Source organism: Dermochelys coriacea, chromosome 20 (genome assembly GCF_009764565.3).
Source record: "Dermochelys coriacea isolate rDerCor1 chromosome 20, rDerCor1.pri.v4, whole genome shotgun sequence".
NCBI classification, from domain to species: domain Eukaryota; kingdom Metazoa; phylum Chordata; order Testudines; family Dermochelyidae; genus Dermochelys; species Dermochelys coriacea.
In genome coordinates this window covers 5186148-5208105 of record NC_050087.2, presented here as the reverse complement: position 1 = coordinate 5208105, position 21958 = coordinate 5186148, and the positions used below count along the sequence as shown (strand labels likewise).

Below are 21958 nucleotides of genomic sequence, written 5' to 3'. Positions count from 1 at the left end.
TTCTCCTGGATTTGCGATGAGAAATTTAAAAAAAAATCTCATAAATTCTGATGAAAACTTTCCTCCATCCAGCTCTAGTCCTGACCTGCAGCCCCCGTGTTATTCCAGCCCAGGACCCCGCAAATCTGCCAGTAACCCCCAAGGCTGGCCTAAAGCACTTCTGCCAGGCCAGCCGTGCATACGAGCTTGCACAAGTCTGGAAGTGCACATCTATCCTGCGTTGTCTGCGATGCATGCTGTGTCCACATGTGGATATTTTTGCTGCTTGTGACAGGTCACCACTGTTGCAACCACTGGGGGATACTTACCCCTCTCAGAGCATATCTGTGTGACCTGGTGCTTCCAACAGCATCTGCACTACAGCGTATAGTCTACACTAGTGCTCCCAGTACTGCATTTACTGGTGAAGTTGTAGCGGTGAGGGCAGCGTAGCATCAATTCCCTGTTGCACAGAAGCCCTGAACCTCATGTGAGAAAGGACCTAGGACCTCAGATACCTGCCATTGCAAAACACCTTATTGTCTGTCTCTCCTCGGCTTTTTTCTTTTCCTTTTATTTTCTGGGCACCTGCTGGTAAAACAAGCCTCAACTCATGCATCTTTGGTTGCTTCCCTAATGATGCGCAAGGTTCTGGTGATGCAAACCCGGAATGTCTCCAGCAAAGCCACACAGTGGCGATGCTAGCCCATTGGGGGCCCTGAGAAATAATAGTTTTTTTGCCCCCCTCCCCCAACACATAATAAAAAGCGAATAGGGGGCCTCTTGGAGCTGCTTGGGGCCCTAAGCGATTGTTTAGTCTGCTTATGACTAGTGCCAGCTCTGGGTTCACCCCAGTATAACTTAGACCAGAAGAAAAGGAGGACTTGTGGCACCTTAGAGACTAACAAATTTATTTGAGCATAAGCTTTCGTGAGCTACAGCTCACTTCATCGGATGCATCCGATGAAGTGAGCTGTCACTTCATTGGTTGCATTGAGCTGTAGCTCACGAAAGCTTATGCTCAACTAAATTTGTTAGTCTCTAAAGTGCCACAAGTACTCCTTTTCTTTTTGCGAATACAGACTAACAGGGCTGCTACTCTTAGACCAGAAGCTGGCCTGATAGTTGCATTTCCTGCTCTCTCTGGATGGATCCTGGGTGAGTTCATGAGGCTGCTGCCCCCCTCTGGTATTTTTGCCAGGTGCTTCTCCAAACACAACGGCGAGGGGACGCAAATGACCAGTCTCAAGGCTTCTTGGAGCTGGGCCCTGTGCATTTGATTGCCCCTCTCTGGCTTTGAAAGAGTTAATTAAGTGGAGCAGGGTGGAGGGAGCAGGTATTGGCCTGGCTCTGTTGTAGCCCCGCCTCTCTCGAGGCCTGTAGCCAGTCAGTGCTCCAGGCATTGGATCCCCGCCCCCTGATGGTGAGGTATATAAGTCTGCACACACCCCACTCAGCTCTCAGCCTTTAGAGCCTGTCCTTCAGCTGCTGAGCTTGCTCAACCAGTGTTTCCTGTCCTCCTCCACTAGCCTCTCCAAAATGTCTGTCAGAATAACCAAAAACACCTTCAGGAGCACCAACTCTGCTCCCACTCGCTCCTTCAGCAGCCGTTCCTACACAGCTGGCCCTGTGGGCAACACCAGGATAAGCTCGTCCTACTCCAGCTATGGTGGGAGCAGGTATGGAGGAGGCAGCGTGCGGGGACCGTCGGTGGGCTACGGACTTGGCACCGGGGGTGGCATCACTGCCGTCAGCGTCAACCAGAGCCTGTTGTCACCCCTCAACCTGGAGATCGACCCCACCCTCCAGCATGTGCGGACGCAGGAGAAGGAGCAGATCAAGACCCTCAACAACAAATTCGCCTCCTTCATTGACAAGGTGAGTCCTGGCACCGTCCGGGTGAAGCTGGCATCCGCAGAGCCGGGTTGGTAGGGAGAGAAGCGGGTGTGTTCCTTATGGATGGGCAGAAGTCAACCAGACTTGTCCTGTTGCTGTAACACCTGGAGGCTGGAAGGAGATAGAGCTGATTCCAGACTCAGTTACGCCCTATGCCACCCACAGTGATTCGAATAGGGTGGCGGGGGGTGCGTGCAGTAAACATCTCAGGGTAACGTCTCTCCCACCACGTAGCATATAAGGGGAGTAGTGACCTGCCAGCCAATATCCCTGCAATCAGAGGGGAATCGGAACAGTTCTGTAGCCAGATCAGATCCCTCTGAGCCACTCCTGAGCCAAAGGCTCCTCCTACAGGTGCATGAGAACATGGAGAAAAATTTCCTCTGCTTGTCTTAGTTACAAAGATTTCCGGTCACTGCACCACCTGGTGGGTTGAAAAAGCCCCTCTCCCGGAGGTGTGGGAGCAGAATGGAGAAGAGGCCCAGAGGTTCCCCATTGGGACACCTGCCAATACAGGCCCCTGAGCGGCTGTCAAAAGCATTGGCACTGGAGAGCAGCTTTAGAGCTAATGGGGAAGTTGCCTGCACATGGCGGCGGGTAGGGGCGGGGGGAGGAGGGAAATGTGCCACCTTGCAAAGCACTCCTGCTAAAGGGCATGGCTGGGGGGGTTCTCCATTGCTCTCAATGGGTGCTGCTGGGGGCTGAGGTCTAAATGTGGCTCTCCAGCTAAAAGTGGGGGCTGATTCCAGGTGCCCAACTTGGTGCCTGGTTTTCAGGGGGTGCCAGGCACAGGCAGCTTCTGCTGAAACCAGCGGGGGGTCAGCCCCTCTGAAAATCAGACCCAAAAATGGAGGCACCCAAAATCTTAGGGCCGAACATACCTACAGCCGGGGAAACTTCAGAGCTAGTGGAGCTGGGATGAGCCAGAGGGAACCCAGTGGCTTTTTCCCATCCTCATGTGTCTGTGATACCAGCCTGGAAAAAGATGTAACCCCTGCATGCGGTAAGGCCGAGAGGGGCTGCATCAAGGCTTCTTCTCTCCTTCAATATTTCCAAGGCCCTGGTATATGGCTGCAGCACAGTGGTCCCCACTTGCAGGGGACAGGTGTTGACCTCCCTCCCCCCACTTGCCCCATGGGCAGCCTGCATCTGTTCCTGTTCCACCCTCACCTGGACTTTTGTTTCAGAGGCTGGTGCCCTGGCAAAAGGGCAGCTGGATTCTTTCTGCCCTTTTCCAGCATTGGGCTTAAAAAGCTGTGTGTTTTTTTTTAAATATCAGAGGGGTTGCCGTAACAGTCTGTATCCACAAAAACAAGGAGGAGTCCGGTGGCACCTTAAAGACTAACAGATTTATTTGGGCATAAGCTTTCGCGGGTAAAAAACCCAGATGCGCAAATAAATCTGTTAGTCTTTAAGGTGCCACCGGATTCCTTGTTTGTTTTGTGTGTTTTTTAAAACACACACTGGCGGCCAGCTGGAGGAAATGCTTAACTAAAGGCAATGTAACAATCTAACCTGAAAGCCTCTCCCACCACACCCATCACTGTTCTAGGGCAACTGTGTCGGGTTTGGATTTAAACAAACAGGTTTTATTGCCTGTTAGCAAAGGCCTGTGTTTACATCTCTTGTTATCTAAGGCTGGGCTATTGGCAGGAACAGCTGCCTTGCCCTGCCCTCCAGGAGTCCAAGTGTCCTGGCCCCTCCTTTGGCTCAAGGCCTGTTACAAATCCTCTTGTGCCCCCCTAGTCCAGATCATCCAGGCCAGGTGGCATCCCTTCCTCTGTACAATGGGCCACCTGGCCATCCGTGATGCTGGTGGCAATCCAAAGTAACTCCACTGCGCCCATTTCTTCTTCCTCTTACTAATTCGATGCCGTTGTTATGCCATCAGCTTCAGTGGCGTTACTCCTGGTTTCCACCAGCATGGCCAGAGGTCTGCATCATGCCCTTAGCCTGGCCACATGCTAAATGGGACAGCTTTTTGCACGTGGTCCAGCAGCGTCCATGGTTCTCAGTGGGGGCTGAATGCTTTGGTAAATCTAACTCCATGCGCTAAATCATGGGGAGTTTTGCCAGCAAGAGACCTTGACTTCAGCAGCTCCAAGTCTGCAAGTAAACGCTAAAGGCATTTGTAGGCCTGTGGGCTAAATCCTGCAGTACCTGTGTAACCCACTGGGGGGCGTATGTTACAGGTCTCCCCCTCCCCGTGCCCTGAGGGTATGTGTTGTGACAGCCCCATTTAAGCAGCCTTGACTGTTTAGCTCAAGCCATGGCTGCTTGCCCTTTTAGCTCTGGAGGTCCTCAGTTCAATCCCTCATGCGTCCGTTAAGATGGCAGCCGTCACACCTGCTCAAGAGAAACCCCTTTTGCGATGAAGGGCAGTTACATCAGTATCAATCCAGAGTGACTCCACTTACTTTGCTGGGCCTATTTCTTGTCTACACTAAGGCTCCTTCACACCCCTGGTATAGGGATTGTGACTTCTGCGCTGTGGCGTGTGGTAGGCAGAGTTGTGACCCTCAGGCCCTGTATAAAAGCAAGGCGGGGTGGGCTCTGGTAACTGACTAGATCAGATGGCATTGGTGTAAACCCTGTGATGCATCGGTGCCAGATGTGCCTCCGTTAGGGGTTTGCACTGATGTAACAGTTTTGATGCAGATGCCTCTAATGCAGACAAGGCCTAGCCTTTTAGATTGCTTTACCTTCACTTTTCAAGAAAATAAATGCCGAGGGCCAAATCCTTCCCTTCCGTTACATAAGTGTCAACCCACAGTGACTCCACTTATTTCCTCTGGCTTGTTTCTCATTTACACTGAGGCTGCTTTACACCCCCAGAGTAGGGAAAATGGGCCTTAGTGTAAATGAATCAGACATACTTTATTGAGACCCAGATTCCGCTCTGTTATACCGGTGTAAATCCAGAGTCACTCCACTGAAGCTAATGGAGTGACTCTCAATTTACTTTGAGAGCAGAGTTGGGCTCAACAGGAAAAAACTCCTTCCGATACCTGGACTCATCTCCCATTGAATTAAACGGTGCACACGTCCAGAGGCAGAATAAGTCTCTATGGCACAGAGTCACTTACACAAGGGGAACTCTGTTGCTTGCTGTGAAGCTACTTTTGATTTATGAGTGGAGGTGGGAGCAGAATCCGGCTTGGTGCAGTTCTGTAGGCCTGGTTGTCTTCTCACTTACACCTGATTCTACTAGGAAACTCCATGGGGAACTCCATTGACTTCCACAGAGATACTCCTGATTCACAAGGGTGAGAGAAGGATCAGGACCTAGTGGGAGGGATGGCGGGTGATTTCAGGAGCATGAGTGAGAAGAAGCTATCCGTGCCCAACAGGTTGCAACTCTCCCAGGAGGAGATTCCTGCTTCCCAGGGCCACTGAGCTCTGCAGGTGTAATCAGCAAGGCTCTGCTTCCCCACCTCACCTCCCACTAGGTCCGCTTCCTGGAGCAGCAGAACAAGATGCTGGAGACCAAGTGGAACCTGCTGCAGGGCCAGAAGGCCACCCACAGCAACATGAACAGCATGTTCGAGGCCTACATCAACAACCTGCGCAGGCAGCTGGACGGCCTGGGCCAGGAGAAGCTCAAGCTGGAGGCTGAGCTGGGTAACATGCAGGGCCTGGTGGAGGATTTCAAGAATAAGTGAGTCCAACTGAGGCCAAAGCGGGGGTGGGAGGGGACACACACACCTTCATTCCGTTCAAAGGGAGGTAGAAATCCCAGGCACACCGAGGTCTTGGATTGTACCCCAGTGTCCTAACAAAAGGAGGCTCTTAAAGGCTACATTCATTATCAGCATGCTGCCTCCTTCAGGGCATTCATTGGATCTGGCCAGGTTATCAACACCGGCCCGGCTTGTGTGCTCCTTGCTTCTCTGCACAGAGAACTTCTCCCGAAAGCGGGTGGTTCTCAGCTCTTCTTGGTGGGGAGGGGGCGGGATGGGCATCATTAGGGGTTTTCCTCCATCACTTCACATATAAACCCCAATGCACAATCCTGTCCCACCCAACAGTGAGCACCGTTTCCCAAACCCATCCTGTCCTTTCGCCTTCCAGGTCTGGAAGGTCATTGGTGGGTGCCTGGCTAGGGGTCTCCCCGCCTCCTGGCATCCCCTAGATGAGTCTGTCTGCCCCCACGATGGTCGCTACGCCTTCGTAGCATCCATCAGAGAATGACTTCCCAGCCCTGCTGCAGACCTGACAGTTTCCCCCTCCCTCAGGTACGAGGATGAAATCAACCACCGCACTGAGAAGGAGAACGAATTTGTCCTGCTGAAGAAGGTGAGTCCATGGTGCTCCTGGGCTCGGCTGTGCGCCGCAGGCAAAGAGGGCTGGGGGTCTCTCTAATGAGGTCTGTGCTCTGTTCCTGCAGGATGTGGATGAGGCCTACATGAACAAGGTGGAGCTGGAGTCCCGGCTGGAAAGTCTGACTGACGAGATCAACTTCCTGAGGCAGCTGTATGACGAGGTCTGTGATGTCTCCCTTTGGCTCAGTGCTGTAGCCCTGGCCTTATAAATTCCTTCCTGACCTGCAGGGGGAATCCCATTGAATAACACTGAGTTCCTGCGAAGACAAGTGTCTTCTTGCAGGAGACATGGGATTTTTAAAGGGCTGGGACTGTTTGTACATAGGGTGCATGGTGACACCCCTCTTCTCCACTCCCCGGATAGCCAAGCCATCAATCCTACAGCATCTGCTGCTGCCCTCTGGCCCTTTGAGGTTGGTGAGTGGAAGGAGGGGGATCTCAGCCAGCTGCTGGCAACATCAGCCCCAGTGGATTCAGTGGCTGGATCAGTCTGGGATAGGGTTACCATTGGTCCTCCAATCTCCATCCGGGCGGATTTTTGAAATATGAATGAATGTCCGTGATTTGGTATTATCACCCTTAGTTCTGCCCTGCCTTCAGAGCTGGGCAGCCAGAGAGCGACAGCTGCTGGCCAGAAGCCCAGCTCTGAAGGCAGAGCTGCCGCCGCCAGCAGCGCCGACGTAAGGGTGACCTGGTATGGTATTGCCACCCGTACATCTGTGCCGCTGCTGGCAGGGCGCTGCCTTCGGAGCTGGGCGGCCGGAGAGCGGTGGCGCCTGCTGTGCCCCCTCTCCCATTCCTCCTCCAGCTTCCCCTCCCTTCAGCAATGTCTTGTGTTTGGGAACTTGAAATACGGTAACCCTAGTCTGGGAAAGGAGCCAGCTGCAAGGCATTGGGAATGCTGGTGAGTGCACCGAGTTCTCCATGCTCCATGGTGACAGATGATCCTTATGCTTATCCGCACCCAGGAGCTGCGTGAGCTGCAATCCCAGGTCTCTGACACCTCTGTGGTCCTGACCATTGACAACAACCGCAAGCTGGACCTGGACAGCATCATTGCAGAGGTTAGAGCGCAGTACGAGGAGATGGCCAACAAGAGCCGGGCGGAGGCTGAGAACATGTATAAGATCAAGGTGAGTTGCCCGTCTGTCCCCCAGAGCTGCTGGGGATGCAGCCAGCCTGGTCTCTGAGCTGACCATGGGCGGCTTAGGGCGTGTGGCACTGCCCATGGGAATGTTCGCTAGGTGGCAGCTGTCCCATTCCTTCCCTCCAGCTGGTGAGCTGAGCACATGAAGTATCCCCTGCAGTACAGGCAGGAGAAGCCTTCCTTAGCAGGCATTGCATATGCATGCATAACTCTCAAATGCAACGTGACTCATTGACCCCCTCTAGTGGCTGGAGTCACAGTTCAGGGCAACAGCACCTGTGCTCCCCTTCTGTGGTCCAGCAAGGACACCCACTCTTAAGCTCCCGGATCCTCAGCCGTCACCTCTTTAGGGCGGAGAACCCTGTCTCTCTCCCTCCCAACTGGGGTTATCCAAGGCTCCCCAGGCCCCTGCCTACCTTCAGAACACTTTCCCATGTCTCCCCCCTAGACGAAGTTACAGCCAATCCCGCAATAATACATCAGCTTTGCACTTAATACAATGGATTCCGGAGAGACTTACGCTCAACTGAATAAACCTTTTTCAAGGCTATTACAGGGAATTACCGTATCTGCCACAGCTGAGTCACACATTCTGAAAATCTCAGGCCACAAGGAACCACTGTCTGTCCTTCCTGCATACCCTAGGCCATAGCCCTTCCCTGCAGGGAGCCTGCTTCAGCCTTGGCTTCATAGACCTACCTTCTCTAAAATGGGACACAAACAACCTAACACTGAAATCTGAGGCTGTAGAGTCATCTCCTGGGGGAAGCTCCATAATTTGGGAATGTTTAAAACCAGACTGGATGATACAAGCCATTTTCTAGTGTAATGAACAAACCTGTCCTGGCAAGAAGATGGGACTTGCATAGACGATTGCTCGAATGCAGTCCACGTTGACGTGAAAGCCCAGGCCTGAATTTCCTTGTCTATCTAAGATAGTATAAAAACCTCCCAAGTTTCAATACATTTATTCTCACCACATCTCTGGGAGGCAAGACAGGGCTGTCATCCCTCTTTCATAAATGGGAAACTGAAGCACAGAGGGGCTGAATGGCAAGCCAGGAACTGGATCCAGGTCTCTCGTCAGTGCCCTACCCATTGGACCATACTTCCCTTCCCTTTGATTGTCCCAGGTGGAAGCCTCATTTCCAAGGAACGGCAAATGCTTCCCACATGCCGTCGGTGCTTGCCACCCTCCCCTGGCAGTCCAGCCTTGGGCTCCTATGCAGTTCATGCATCATTCCAATCCAGACCGGAAGCACCCCATTGTTAGTTCTGTCCCGAACGGCCACTTGCCCCTCTGCCCTACCTGCAGGACCGGTGCTGTTCCACCCCGGAGCAGCTGTCTCTAATCCTGCAGTGGTTTTGCAATGTGCACTCTGAGTCGTTGCACAGAGATTCCACACTGGTTCCTCTGACCCTGGAAGCTGGGATGACGCCCTTAGCTGCAGAGCTTACTGCAATCTGCATAGCAGTATACACAGGACTTTCTAAGCAGCAATATTACATGGTTTTCATTCTGATTTCCTTCTGGCTTCCCTTCCCGACACATAGAATTTAATCCAGCCTTGCAAAATCCCACTTCCTCCTGGGGAGGAGGATTTGACTGAAGGGGAAGTGAAATACCACCAGTCTCCTTATTTGCAATCTCTGAACCAGGCCTGGTGAATTTTTCTGGCAAATTTGCAAGGCTGATTAAAGCTGTTAAAAATGGAGCCTTCCAGAGCTGGGACAATTGTGACAGGACCCCTGGTTTATACTGTTTCCCTGGTGGTAAAGAGCCAGGATTCAGCTGTAATGATAAGGGGATTCCTTTAGTGAGACTGCTGGACACAGACTAACCCTGGGTGTCTCTCTAGCTCCCAGCCTGGGTTGCCATCTCTCCCCGCACAGGATCTCCCTAAATCCTGGCCTGGATTCTGCACTCACGGAAGGGGGACAGCTGATGACACTGTGCGCTCTGTTCTTAATTCCTTGTCTCTCTCCTTCCCACACAGTACGAGGAGATCCAGGCAGTGGCGGGGAAGCACGGGGATGACCTCCGTACCACCAAGACCGAGATCAACGAGCTCAACAGGATGATCCACCGACTACAGTCGGAGATTGATACTCTGAAAGGCCAGGTTAGAGAAACAACCACTTACTTCTCCAGAATTGCACCAGACCCTTGGTTTCTCCTTCTGCAGTTATCTGGGGGCATGGGACCTGCCCCAGAGACCCGGGGAAATTCCCTCTTGCTATTCTTAGCTTGCCGGTCTACAGATCCCTCTCAATCCACCTAACTGCAGCTGTGGGGCAACACAGCCCCATTCTCTAGTGTAGATGGGAAATTCCCCATGTGCCCCCCAACCCGTGGGCAGCACAACTGTGGTTTGAAGGCATAGTTAATATCTGTCTCTGGGCCAGTTTTTCAGCTGAGATAATCAATACAGCACTACAGAAGTCGAGCTCTGTCTGCCTAGGGTGACCAGACAGCAAATGTGAAAAATCGGGACAGGATGTGGGGGGTAATAGGAGCCTATATAAGAAAAAGACCCCAGAATCAGGACTGTCTCTATAAAATCAGGACATCTGGTCACCCTATCTCTGCCTGTTTACTTTAGCTGATGATCTGACTTTTCTTTCTCTTTAATCTCACTGACTCTTGTTGCTGTAATCAATCAATCAGTCTCTCTCTCCCTCCCCCTAGTTTCTTTTGCAGCTCTCGGGACTTTAGCAGCTGAGCGCCTCACCAATCCCACAGGTCGGCCTGCGCTGCAGAATGGGGCAGTGCTTAGAAATAGGATCAGGGGTCATGTGTTGTGACAGTGACATGCTTGCAGCCCTGGTGTAGATAGGAGCCTGCTTCCCTTTCTTCCAGAGGGATTTTCACTTTCCCTGCTCCCCAGTCTCCTTTGGAGAAGCCTGTATGATGGGAGAAAGCAAAATCTGAATAGGATGCAAGAGCTCAGGGTTGGTCTAAGTTTGCACCATCGGGTGGAAAATAATCTGCCATGGGTGTAAAGCAGGGCATGAACCCACGTAGCTTACTCTGGTTTGAAATGGGGGTAAACTGCCCAGTTGCAAGCCCCTGCTTGGCCTGGGTGTAGTGCATCTATATTGGGAGTTCGCATTGGGTCAGCAACATTGGTGCAAAAATTTAGACCAGCCCTTAGTGTGTTGGATGTATAATGCCCCAGCAGATTTCTCCGGGGAGCTTCACCCTCCTCCTCTGATAAGGATGCTGGGAGAGGCCCCTGTTCTGGGAGAAACCATCTAATGCTTTCCCCCCCAGCGTGCCAGCTTGGAAGCAGCCATTACTGAGGCCGAGGAGCGTGGCGAGATGGCCATCAAAGATGCCAGCGCCAAGCTGGCTGAGCTGGAGGCTGCTCTGCAGAGAGCCAAGCAGGACATGGCCCGCCAGCTGCGGGAGTACCAGGAGCTGATGAACATCAAGCTGGCGCTGGATATCGAGATCGCCACCTACAGGAAGCTACTGGAAGGAGAGGAGAGCAGGTGGGTGTGGGAGGCCGGCATCGTGTGTCATGATTGGATGGCTTCTCCCCCTCTCCAGAGGGAGGACCAGTGAGAGAACTGAGGACAATAGACCCTCCCCGGGTGTGGAACTTGGCTCCAAAGTCTTACATGTCTGTCTCGGAGCAAGGTTTGTAGATGAACTCCTTGTGTGCTGAGCCTTGCTGACTTCTGAGTGCATCAGGATTCGGGTGATGTCGTGATTTTACAGGGACAATCCTGATATTCGGGACTTTGTCTTATATGGGTGCCTATTACCCCCATCCCGTCCCAATTTTTCACACTTGCTCTCTGGTCACCCTAATCAGGATGTCCTGCTAGTGCCAGCTTTGCAAAGAGCACCCTCAGTTGCTGGCCCATTAAGGGGCTTACGTTGTACATCCACCATCACTACAGCCTCCCATCAGACCTCGGGTTTTCAGTGACTCCCATGAATAATCCAGTAATTGAGTCGCAGGCAGACGGAGCTTAGTGGGGTGCGGGCCCGTTAAGTGGGCTACTGCAGTCACATGTTCGTCTGTCTAGCGCATCCATTGGTGCCTCATCGATGATGATGTTCGCATACGGATGTGGAGTCAGCCCTACTGCAGCGTGTCAGGCAAAGGCAGTGTTGGCAGCTGTGTGAGGACAGGGGGGAGGGAGCTCGGGGCAGCGAGGCGCAGAGTGGCTGGGATGTAACTCGGCTCCCAGCAGCAAGTCGGCACAGTGCAGCCAGGGCTGCGAATTCTGAGATGCAGCAGGGGCAACGTTGCCTAGTGATCAAACCCTTTCCATGCGCTCACCCACTTTCCCATGCAGGGATACCCCTCCCCTCATCCCACTTAGCAATATGGAAAGGGCAGGCTGGTCACAACCCCCTGACATCTGTTTGCAGTGCAGCCCCCTGCTCGAGACCCCCCCCTTGTCTAGATGGTCAGGAGCCAGGAATGCCTGGGTTTTAGTCCTGCCTGTGCTGACTCACTGGGTGGCCTTAGCTGGGTCAGTGGATAATCTGCAAAGCAAGGGTAATGATATTAGTAACAAACCCTCTGCTTAGGGCTTCGCTCTTATAAATTTCTGGCAGGCTGCAGATGCTCAGAAGTTCCCAGGGGCAGCCAGGATAGAACCTGGATTCTTCTGCGTCAGAAGTAACGGGGCCTTATCAATAGAGCTAAAGGAGAATCTCTGCTGTTAGCAGTATTGGGTCTATGACACACAGATGAGCTGTTCTGATGCCACATTGGCAGTGGCTCACCCATTCCACGCAGCCCTAAGTTTGTCCTTCTCTGTGCCCCATCCCCATTCGACACATCCGGGCACTGATAACTCATGTCCCTCTCTTCTGCTTGGCAGGCTGGAGTCCGGGATGCAAAACATGAGCATTCAGACCAAAAAGACCAGCTATTCAGGTAAACGCATTTCATTTTGGGGGTGGGGTTTGGTAATGTGGGGCAGCAGGGCAGCACTCTGAGCTGAGGCAGAATCCCGCCAGCCTTCCTCCCCCCCCTCTCCCCGTGAGGATGGACTCTGCTACTCAGCAGGAATTTGACACCAGGGTTGGGGCTCGGGGGAGAAACTGGCCCTTTGTAACTCGCTGAGGGTCCTAATTATCACTGACTTCAGTGGGAGCTGAGGGCACTCAGCAACTAGCAGAACTGGGCCTGGTCCACCTTCCCCATGGTTGCTCAGTCTTACCAGCACTGAACCAGATGTGTTGGGGGGGTGATTCTTGCTCTGCAGCAATGGGGATTTGTGGGGGCAGGGGAAGGGAAGGGGCAGCTGGAACGTGCCTAAGCCCCAGCAGTGGGATGGTTTCTAGTGCCAGGGGCTTCTTTTTCCAAGGCTGAGCTCCTGACCAAGAAGATGAGGGAAGGAATCATTGCAGGGTTAGATGCTCTGTAATGACATCCCCTTCTGCTTTTATAAGGGGGTGTTTGCAAGAGGCTGACTCATCCTGCCCATGCTCTCTCCACCCTGGGGGAATCGAGTTAGCGATTCAGGACCATAGGTTGCCTTCACTCCGTCCTGGCAGCACCTAGTCTAGGATCTAGCCTTTTGCTTCCCCAGCTTGGTTCTGAAGTGCAGAGCTGCACAGCTGACTCAACTGTAGGAGAGATCTGGGCCAGGTTTTGTAGCAGAGATCAAGCGTTGTAGCCTTCCAGGGTCCGCAGTGCTCGGGCCCACAGGATGTGGGTTGAGCAGTCCATGCGGTCAGCATTGCCCTTGGCTGGGGAGTCACTTGCACATCTTGCATGGTCTTACTGGTCCTCTGTCTCTCTCCTCCCGTCCAGGTGGGCTTGGCAGCGCATACGGTGGTTACGGGGGAGGATACAGCAGCTCATACGTGAGTGGTGGCTACTCCCTGAATTCACCCACACTGGAGAGCTCGGCTTTTGCCAAGTCAAAGGCCATCGTGATCAAGAAAATCGAGACCAAGGATGGGAGACTGGTGTCCGAGACCTCCGACATCCTGTCCAACTGAGCAGCCACCGGATGAGCTTCCACAGCTTAAAAGTGCCTTAAGAGATGAGCCTTTCCTGATCAGCTGGGCCACTAGGACTCTGGGGGAGACTGGGACAAGGGCTGGAGCCCAGGATCCCCCCCCCCCCCCCAAACCCAGCAGCGTTTGCAAATTTTCTTGTGATAATCAATGAGTCGTCTGATGCCCCAGATGCTCCCCCTGCCTGTCCCTCTCCTTCACACATGAGGAGGAGGAGCTGAGAATCCACCCATTAGAGTCCAAATGGCCAGGTTTCCATCCCTTGCTCCTTTCTCTTTCCCTTGCTGCTCCATCCAGCACTGTCTCAGCTTGGAGGACTGGCTCAGGCCTGGATCAAGCATTTCAATCGGTGTCTCCCAGAGCTGTTAGATGCAGAGAGTCACAAATGCGTCCCGTGGTGCAGCCCCTGTGTGGTGCTGCCAGAATCATAGGCACAGACTTCCTCTCTTTTCCGTGGGTGTGCGACCCCTGCCCCTAGCCGTGCCTGCACTCCACCCCTTCCATGAGGTCCCGCCCCAGCTCCACCCCCACCTTGCCAATAATCCAACTCCTTTCCCATATCCCCACCTCCTCCCCACCCCTCCCGGAGTGTGCTAATGCTGCCAAACAGTTGTTTGGCGGCGGCCGGGCAGGAAATGCTGGGAGGTAGGCGGTGGAGTGGGGACGCGGTGCACTCAAGGGAGGAGGAGGTGGGGCGGGGGGTGAAGGGAGCTTGGCTGCCGGTGGGTGCAGAGCACCCACTAATTTTTCCCCTTGGGTGCTCCAGCCCCAGAGCACCCACAGAGTCGGCGCCTGTGGCCAGAATGCCAACAACGTGGCGTCATAACATCCCTGCGGCATGATACCAGCCTCACTCATTGGTCTGGGCCCCAGCATCCCCAGGCTCTGAGGTTGTTGGAAAATGGGGTCTTATTTATTACTAAAGGCCTCAATCTCATGCAGTGGTCCCCAAACTGAGGTGTGCCCCCCCAGAAGGGGTGGGGAGGAAGCACCACCCAGCCCTGTTCTGCCCCCAGCTCCATTCCAGCCCTGCCCCCAGCTGCAGTTCTGGCCTCGGCCCCCAACTGTGGCCCCACTCCTGGCCACAGCCCCCGACCGCAGGCTTACTTCTGGATGCAGCTCCGGGGGGCTGCAAACCAAGTAAGGGGGCAGGGTGTGACCAAAAAAGTTTGGGGACCATTGTCTTATGGCCACATGATGCCAGGACCTTAACCGTCAGTTCACTGCTCTGTGGCTCTTTTCATTGCCATAACATTAGATTTCCTTCTCTCTGGGTGGCTGGGAAGGAGGAAAAGGGTGGTTCCCCTCCCTCCCACCCCCAGCTATCTGGGGGAGGCAGTGGGTGGGGGAAGTTGCCAATTCTGTTCCCAGTGGGTCAGCAATCAAGGCTCCTCTCCAGCTTGGGCATCCCCAGTTCAATGCTTGCTCAGCACAACTGATGGTGGAACTAAAGCAAATGTGTGATTCTTTTTCTCTTCCACCCCCTCAACTGCCTTGTGTGCAGGGGGGTGGGGGGGTGTGACTGTAAGCAACACACTCTCTCTCTTTCCTCCTTCTGCAGTACGATGTTCATTTGCTAGAGACGGAAGCTGTGTGTTGGCTCTTTCTTCCCCTCCTCACGGAGGGTCGTATCTTCTCCATTTTCTCAATAAAGCTGTTACCTATAATGGTGGTGTCTGTCTGTCTTGTGTCCCGTGCTAACTTTTGCTGAGAGATGTCTGCATTTTGTTCTCTCGGTGATATGGAATCTGCCCTTGTCTTCCTCTTGCCTGACTGCGGGAAGACCAAAGGAGGCACAAAACTGAAGCTTGCCCGGCGGATGCATCGATATGGACACTTTTTTTTTCTTAAGAAATAAATGGGAAAAAAGTTTTGAACAGTGTTTTAAAATGTCAAAACCTTTCGATTTTGGGGTTTGAAATGGTTTTTCCATTTGAAATTTAGTCGTTTAGTTTAGTTTTAGGTTTTTTTTTTAGGTCACAATCAAAACATTTGGAAAGTATCAAAGCAAAATGTTTCAGCTGACCTGAACTAAACATTGCTCATGATCTGATCATCTGAAATTTTTAAGATTTTTGACTTTTGTCCCAATTCAGGATGGGGGAAATTTTTTTGAACTTTTGAAAATCTCATGGAAGAGGAAACCTATTTCCAGCTCTCCCCATTGTGCTAGGCCCTGTACAAACCCAAAATAAAGAGATGTCCCTTGAGCAAAAAGCTTACAGTCTAAAGGTATATCTAGACTACGAAATTAGGTTGAATTTATTTAAGTCGACATTTAGCTTCCCATTTCACAAAATCGATGCTGCATGTCCCCACTATAGAATATCAGGGTTTGAAGGGACCTCAGGAGGTCATCTAGTTCAACCCCCTGCTCAAAGCAGGACCAAACCCAACTAAATCATCCCAGCCAGGGCTTTGTCAAGCTGGGCCTTAAAAACCTCTAAGGATGGAGGTAACACATTCCAGTGCTTCACCACCCTCCTAGTGAAATAGTGTTTCCTAATAGCCAACCTAGACCTCCCCTACTCTAACTTGAGACCATTGCTCCTTGTTCTGTCATCTGCTACCACTGAGAACAGCTGAGCTCCATCCTCTTTGAACCCCTCTTCAGGTAGTTGAAGGCTGCTATCAAATCCCCCTTCACTCTTCTCTTCTGCACTTTCCGTCCTCGGAGTGCATCCTCAGTACCATGGCTAACATGGCCTCACGGAGCGATGCACTGTGGGCAGCTATCCCATGGTACCTGTTGCCGATTGGAATTCTGGGTTAGGCTCCCAATGCCTGATGGCACAAAAACATTTCCGTGGGTGGTTTTCACTTGCCTCTTCCCTCCTTTCCTCCATCTCTGAAAGCAACCGCAAACAATCATTTTCATGCCAAAGCCTGGGTTACCTGTGCAGACACCATAGTACTACAAGCATGGACCCTGCTCAGCTGTACACTGTTGTGAGCATCGCAAACACTTTCTGCATCATCCTGTGGTATTTGCAGAGGCTAGCCAGGAGCCGCAAATAGCCGTGCTTGAAGCCATGGAATGGAGCAATTTGCACACGCAGGCGGTGGCAGCTGGGCTTGTTGACGTGGTGGAACGCCGCTTCTGGGCCCGGAAAACAAGCACAGACTGGTGGGAGCACATTGTGATGTAGATATGGGATGAGGAGCAGGGGCTGCATAACTTTCAAATGCATAAGATCACTTTCATAGAACTTTGCAAATTGTTTTCCCCAGTCCTCAAGTGACAAAATACCAAAATGGGACCTGTTCTGGCAGTTGAGAAGCGAGTGGCAATAGCTCTGTGGAAGCTTGCAACACCAGATTGCTACCGGTCAGTCAGGAATCACTTTGGAGGGGGTAAATCTACCATGGGGGCTGCTTCAATCCAAGTAGCCAGGGCTATCAATTCACTTCTGCTAAGAAGGGTAGTGACTCTAGGAAATGTGCAGGACAGAGTGGAGGGCTTTGCTGAGATGGGGTTCCCTAACTGTGGTGGGGTGATAGATGGCACGCATATCCCTATCTTGGCACCAGACCACCTTGCCAAAGAGAACATAAACCAAAAGGGGTATTTCTCAATGGTGTTGCAAGTGCTAGTGGATCAAAAGGGCCATTTCACCGCCACCAACGTGGGATGGTCGGGAAAGGTACATGACGCATGAATCTTTAGGAACTTCAGTCCCTTCAGAAAGCTGCAAGAAGGAACTTTCTTCCCAGACCGGAAAATTACCGTTGGTGACTTTGAAAGACCAATAGTTATCCTTGGAGACCAGCCTATCCCAGGCAGCCTGGACAGCAGTAAGGAGCAGTTCAACCATAGGCTGAGCAAGTGCAGAATGGTGGTAGAATGTGCCTTTGAAGTTTAAAGGGGCACTGGCGCAGTTTACTCATTAGGTTAGACCTCACTGAAAGCAATATTCCCATGGTTGTTGCTGCTTGCTGTGTGCTCCATAATATCTGTGAAAATAAGGGGGAAAAGTTTCTGGTGGGGTGGGGGGTTGAGGCAGATCACCTGGCTGCCAATTATGAGAAGGGCAATAAGAAGAGCACATCAAGACACACTGCATCTCTGAGAGGCTTTGAAAACCAGTTTCATGAATGACACTGATGTGACAGTTCTGTGTGTTGTTCTTTACCACGCTGCCCCCTTCTTTGTATGTACTGCCCTGTAAACTAAACCCTCACCAACTACAACATGTACAGTGAATAAAGAGCCTCTTGTCTTCAATTCATGCATTTTGATTATGCTCTCAAACACTGAACAGAGACAGCAATAAATAGCAAAGATAACGCAGGTCTAAAGGCCTGAAAACACAGGGTGGGAGGGGAAAGGACACGTAGCTTATTACAATTGCACTGTCTAGCAATCAATGCTGGGGGAATGAGAGTCTTCCGCTCCATGAACCATCCCCTGGAGTTGAGTTCAAGGGATAACAGAGCTTCCCCCCGTGCATTCTAGGTCGTCTGGGAGAGGAGGATATGGAACTTGGTGAGGAGGGCAGCTGGTTCATCATTGGGTGCAGCAGGACTCTAAGGTCTAGCTGCCTTTCCTGCACCTCAACCAGATGCCTCAACATGTCTGATTTCTCCCCCAAAAGCTGCAACCTCTCCTCTTGCGTGTTACACTCTTGTTCCCTGCATGGTTTCCTGCCCTCTTGGTTGGTGTATGTGCTCTCCGACAGTGTAAGCCTCCATGCATTCAGCTGGGCCCTGTCAGTCTTGGAGGAAGGCATCAAACTGCAGAACATGTCTTCCCTTGTCTGCTTTTTTCACCTTCTAATCTGGGAAAGCCTTTGTGCTGGTGTGGAGGGAGCACCCACGGACAAGGTTGCAGCTGCAAGGAAAAAAACTCCACCAGGGTAGCCTTACAGAACATACATGGTTGAAAACAGGTTAACTCTTGCAATGAATGAAACACTTCACAACAGTAAATACATTTCCTGAGGTACACGGCCACATTTTGTCTTTTAAAAGGAGTGCTTACCAGTAAGGTACAACACACGGCAGAGCACTGGGCAGCAGATTTTGGTTTGCAGGAGGGCATGGTAAGCACACAAGAAAGGGTAGGCAGTGTCAGGCCACACCCAGGGAGATATTTTGGTGAGGAAACTCTTGGCACATAAACAGGCTTTTCCGGGGGGCACCCTTTGCGTAGCTGGACTGGCAGCCACCGTATCCCAATTGTTTACCTCAGATTAAGCATTAAACACAATTGCATTTAACCCCTGTAGTGTGATTACAAGTGTGCACTCACCAGAGGTGCCTTCCCCGCCATCATGGTCTCACAGCGATAGGCCCTGACCAGGGATTGGCTCCAGAGTTAGGAAAAGGTCCTGGCTGTGGGGGAGAATGGATCCTCCACTTGCCTGCTGAGCATTCTCCTCCTCTTCAACAATGTCCTCCTCATTGTTGCCCATGGCTGCCTGGGGCCCCTGGGAGGTATCCACAGAGAGTGTTGGGGTTCTGGTGGGGTCTCCGCCTAAAATTGTATGCAGCCATTCATAGAAGCAGCATGTCTGTGGCTCAGAACCAGAGTGACTGTTCACCTCCCTTGTCTTCTGGTACGCTTGCCTGAGCCCCTTTATTTTCACGCGGCACTGCTGTGTGTCCCTGGTAGAGCCTTTGTCCCCCATGCCCAGTGCGATTTTGGCATCGATGTCAGCGTTTCTTCTGCTGGTTCGGAGCTCTGCCTACACAGACTCTTCTCCCCACCCAGCAATCAGATCCAGTGTCTTCTGGAGCGTGTTTGCAGCCCTGGGCAGGCATGGTTAGCTGTGCTGGTGAGCTCTGCATGCTGCTCCAAAAGTTCCCAGAGCTTTTCCTGTGCACCTGGCTGAAATGCAGTGGAGTTGAAAGTGCTGTCCAGAGCGGTCACATTGGAGCACAGTGGGACACCTCCCGAAGGCCAATCCTGTCAAATTACACAGCGTTGTGTCTACACTACCCCTAATTCGACCTGGGAAGGTCAACCCTAGCACTCCGCCTCTCACCGAGGTGGAGTACAGGCATCGATTTTAAATGCCCTTTAGGTCAGTGGAAAGGCCTTGGTAGTGTAGACTCGCACATAATAAATTTGACCTAACGTGGCATATGTCAACCTAACGCCGTAGTGTAGACCAGGCCTAAGTAACAAACTGAGACTGTAGCAGGTTGGAAAAGATTTTTCTTCCTGTTAAAACTTGATGAAAATGAGAATTTTCACTGCAACGTTTCTGGGGCTTTGTTGAAAAACTGAAAACCTAGAAGCCAAATGTTTTTGGTAACCCCAAACCAAAAAAATCCTGGCCTAAAACAAACAAAAAATTTTTTTTCAAGAAAATCCCCCAAATTTCATTGAAATAGGACATTACCTATGGAACTTTGTGTTTTGTTGAAAAAGCAGTTTTTAACAGAAAATATTCTGAACAAAAATTTTCAACCAACTTTAAGCAAGACCTTGGTTCTAACCCACCTCTCATGGACAAAAGAGTGTGGGAACTCCAGAGCTAAATCTAGTCCTGAGAATTATTTCAAGCAGAGAGAGCAAGAAACACAGGGGACAGAACAGGCATGAATATGTTATGGGGCATTTGCTGTGAATCAGGCTGGGTATGGGGAGGACTGGACTCCACTCTTTCAATTGGCAGAAAGGTGTATTGAAAACCAAAGGCTCTTTGCTGTGTCACAGTTCTTGCAGTAGCTGTTTAAGGTTCCATTGGATATCATGTTCACTATTCAAATAGAAGCAGATAACTGAGCAATAAACCCAGGTTATTAAGAATACAGAAAATGATAGTACACTGCATGGCAAACCTGGATCATTGCTCCTGATGTGGGGTGAAGTGCAGGAGCTGCTAGTGGGCAAGATGGAGCAGGAAGAGAAACAGATCACATGGGGTCCTACACCAATCAGCTGAGGCAAGGGGTATGCAATGTCCCATAAAGATTTGTAGCAAAGTACTCTTCATCGGAGCAAGGAAACACTCCTTCCACCACTGTAGTAGTCATAAACTAGCCCTCAGATAGCATTATTCATTCGTATCCTACTGAGTGCCTGGGAAATGAATTAATAAGAGATTAACCTCATTCTCAGGACAAGGGTTCATAGATTCATAGATTCATAGATACGAAGGTCAGAAGGGACCATTCTGATCATCTAGTCCGACCTCCTGCACAGCGCAGGCCACAGAATCTCACCCACCCACCCCTACGAAAAACCTCACCTATGACTGAGCTATTGAAGTCCTCAAATCGTGGTTTAAAGGTTAACCCAGAGCAAATAGGAACTAAATTACCTGCAGAATAAGATAGCTGAATATGCCATTTTCAGATTGAAACAGAATCATTGTATTGCAGCGTTGCAAAATGGCCATGAAAATTCCCCAGCTCTGGCACAAAACTGATTTGCCCACTGTCTCTGTGATTATAACAATGAGAAAGCTAACTGTATATTACTGGTCTGCCATAAAACTAAAGCTTGTTCTAAGCAAGTGGGGAGGTAGAATCTTGCACAATGAAATTAAGTCTTTGGATTTCTAAAGGACTTTTAGCTACAGTAAGATAAGTAGAGGGTCCTTTAATAAACATGCTATAAGAAAGCTACATGTAATGATTATTATTATTATTTTTTTGCAGTTCTTTGTGGTCCAGTATCTAGATTCTACAAAGATTCTGCCAGAAGACTGATTATAAGAACTGCATTTAAACTAGTGCTAGTTGAACTTATTTTTGTTCACAATGTTTTTCAATGAAGAATGTTTTTTTCCCCTCAAAATGGAATTGTCTGGTTTTGATTAAACCACAAGAATGTCCATAAAAATGCTGGAAAATTTTGACCATAAATGGCAACACTTTTTTTGACCATTCCCCTAATTTTTTGATGGAAATATATATATTTTTTCATTTTTGTTGAAATTTTTAAAGGGAACAAAACCCATTTCCTGACTAGCTGTTATTTAAGCACATTTGTGGGCTAATCAAAAGCCCTTTGAAGTCAATGAAAGATTTTCCATTGAGCACTGGATTAGGCCCTTAAAAGGTAAACAGGTCTGAAGAATGTGAACTCAGTGTTAGTTCAGAAGATTTCTTTTATATGTGACAAAAATTAGAAAGCCCAGCTGATCAAACATGATTGTAAGATACTGGTGAAAATTCTGGCAATGCCTTTAGGATCTGATCCAAAGTTTGTAGAAAACCGTGGATTATTTCTGTTGAATTCATTGGGCTTTGGATCAGGCCCCTAGAGAGCTGATTCATTCTGCTATTCTTCTCCATGCAAGTTCTTGTGCTGTGCCAATCGCTGTGGTATCTTGGTTCATCCCAATCAGCTTTTTAAAATACAATTGCAGATGCTACAAAATGCTTTTAAAACAAAATGCTTTTAATAAAAGCAACTGCATGGATGTACCTGTTGCAGCATTTCGCTAGTGGTGTAAAAGGCATCTGACAGTGTGGAGTGGTACTGAAAACAGATACTGAAACAGGGAACTTTGAAGCAGAGATTCACATTCTCTGGAAGGGACAGATATTATTTTCACCATATATTTTGATTACTCTCCTTAACCTAACACTGATTGCTTTCTCCATCAGGTAAGTCTATAAGGCCCCATATGGGGAGAAAATTTCTGATAGCAGAGGGCTCTTTAT

The 21958-nt window shown here is 50.6% G+C and overlaps 1 protein-coding gene across 2 annotated transcripts; it reads left to right on the top strand.

Annotated features, from left to right (window-relative positions):
• Positions 1-289: 289 nt before the first annotated feature.
• KRT8 (keratin 8) lies at positions 290-15003 on the top strand. Of its 2 annotated transcripts, XM_043506656.1 has the most exons (10): positions 290-493; positions 1509-1857; positions 5325-5533; positions 6111-6171; positions 6263-6358; positions 7166-7330; positions 9342-9467; positions 10619-10839; positions 12190-12245; positions 13128-15003. In XM_043506656.1, exons 2-10 carry the CDS (start codon positions 1519-1521, stop codon positions 13316-13318), a joined length of 1464 nt encoding a protein of 487 aa, XP_043362591.1. In that variant the 5' UTR covers positions 290-493; positions 1509-1518; the 3' UTR covers positions 13319-15003. The 2 variants fall into 2 exon arrangements, with proteins under 2 accessions (XP_043362591.1, XP_038234762.1); XM_038378834.2 differs by lacking the exon at positions 290-493 and having other exon boundaries at positions 1434-1857.
• Positions 15004-21958: the final 6955 nt, after the last annotated feature.

What these genes read in the sequence shown, in the direction of transcription:
- KRT8 (XM_043506656.1), top strand. Translation starts at nt 1,519, where the DNA reads ATGTCTGTCAGAATAACCAAAAACACCTTCAGGAGCACCAACTCTGCT. An exon ending in AATTTGTCCTGCTGAAGAAG is followed by an intron (nt 6,172 to 6,262) that starts GTGAGTCCATGG and finishes CTGTTCCTGCAG; the next exon opens with GATGTGGATGAGGCCTACAT. An exon ending in TTGATACTCTGAAAGGCCAG is followed by an intron (nt 9,468 to 10,618) that starts GTTAGAGAAACA and finishes TTTCCCCCCCAG; the next exon opens with CGTGCCAGCTTGGAAGCAGC.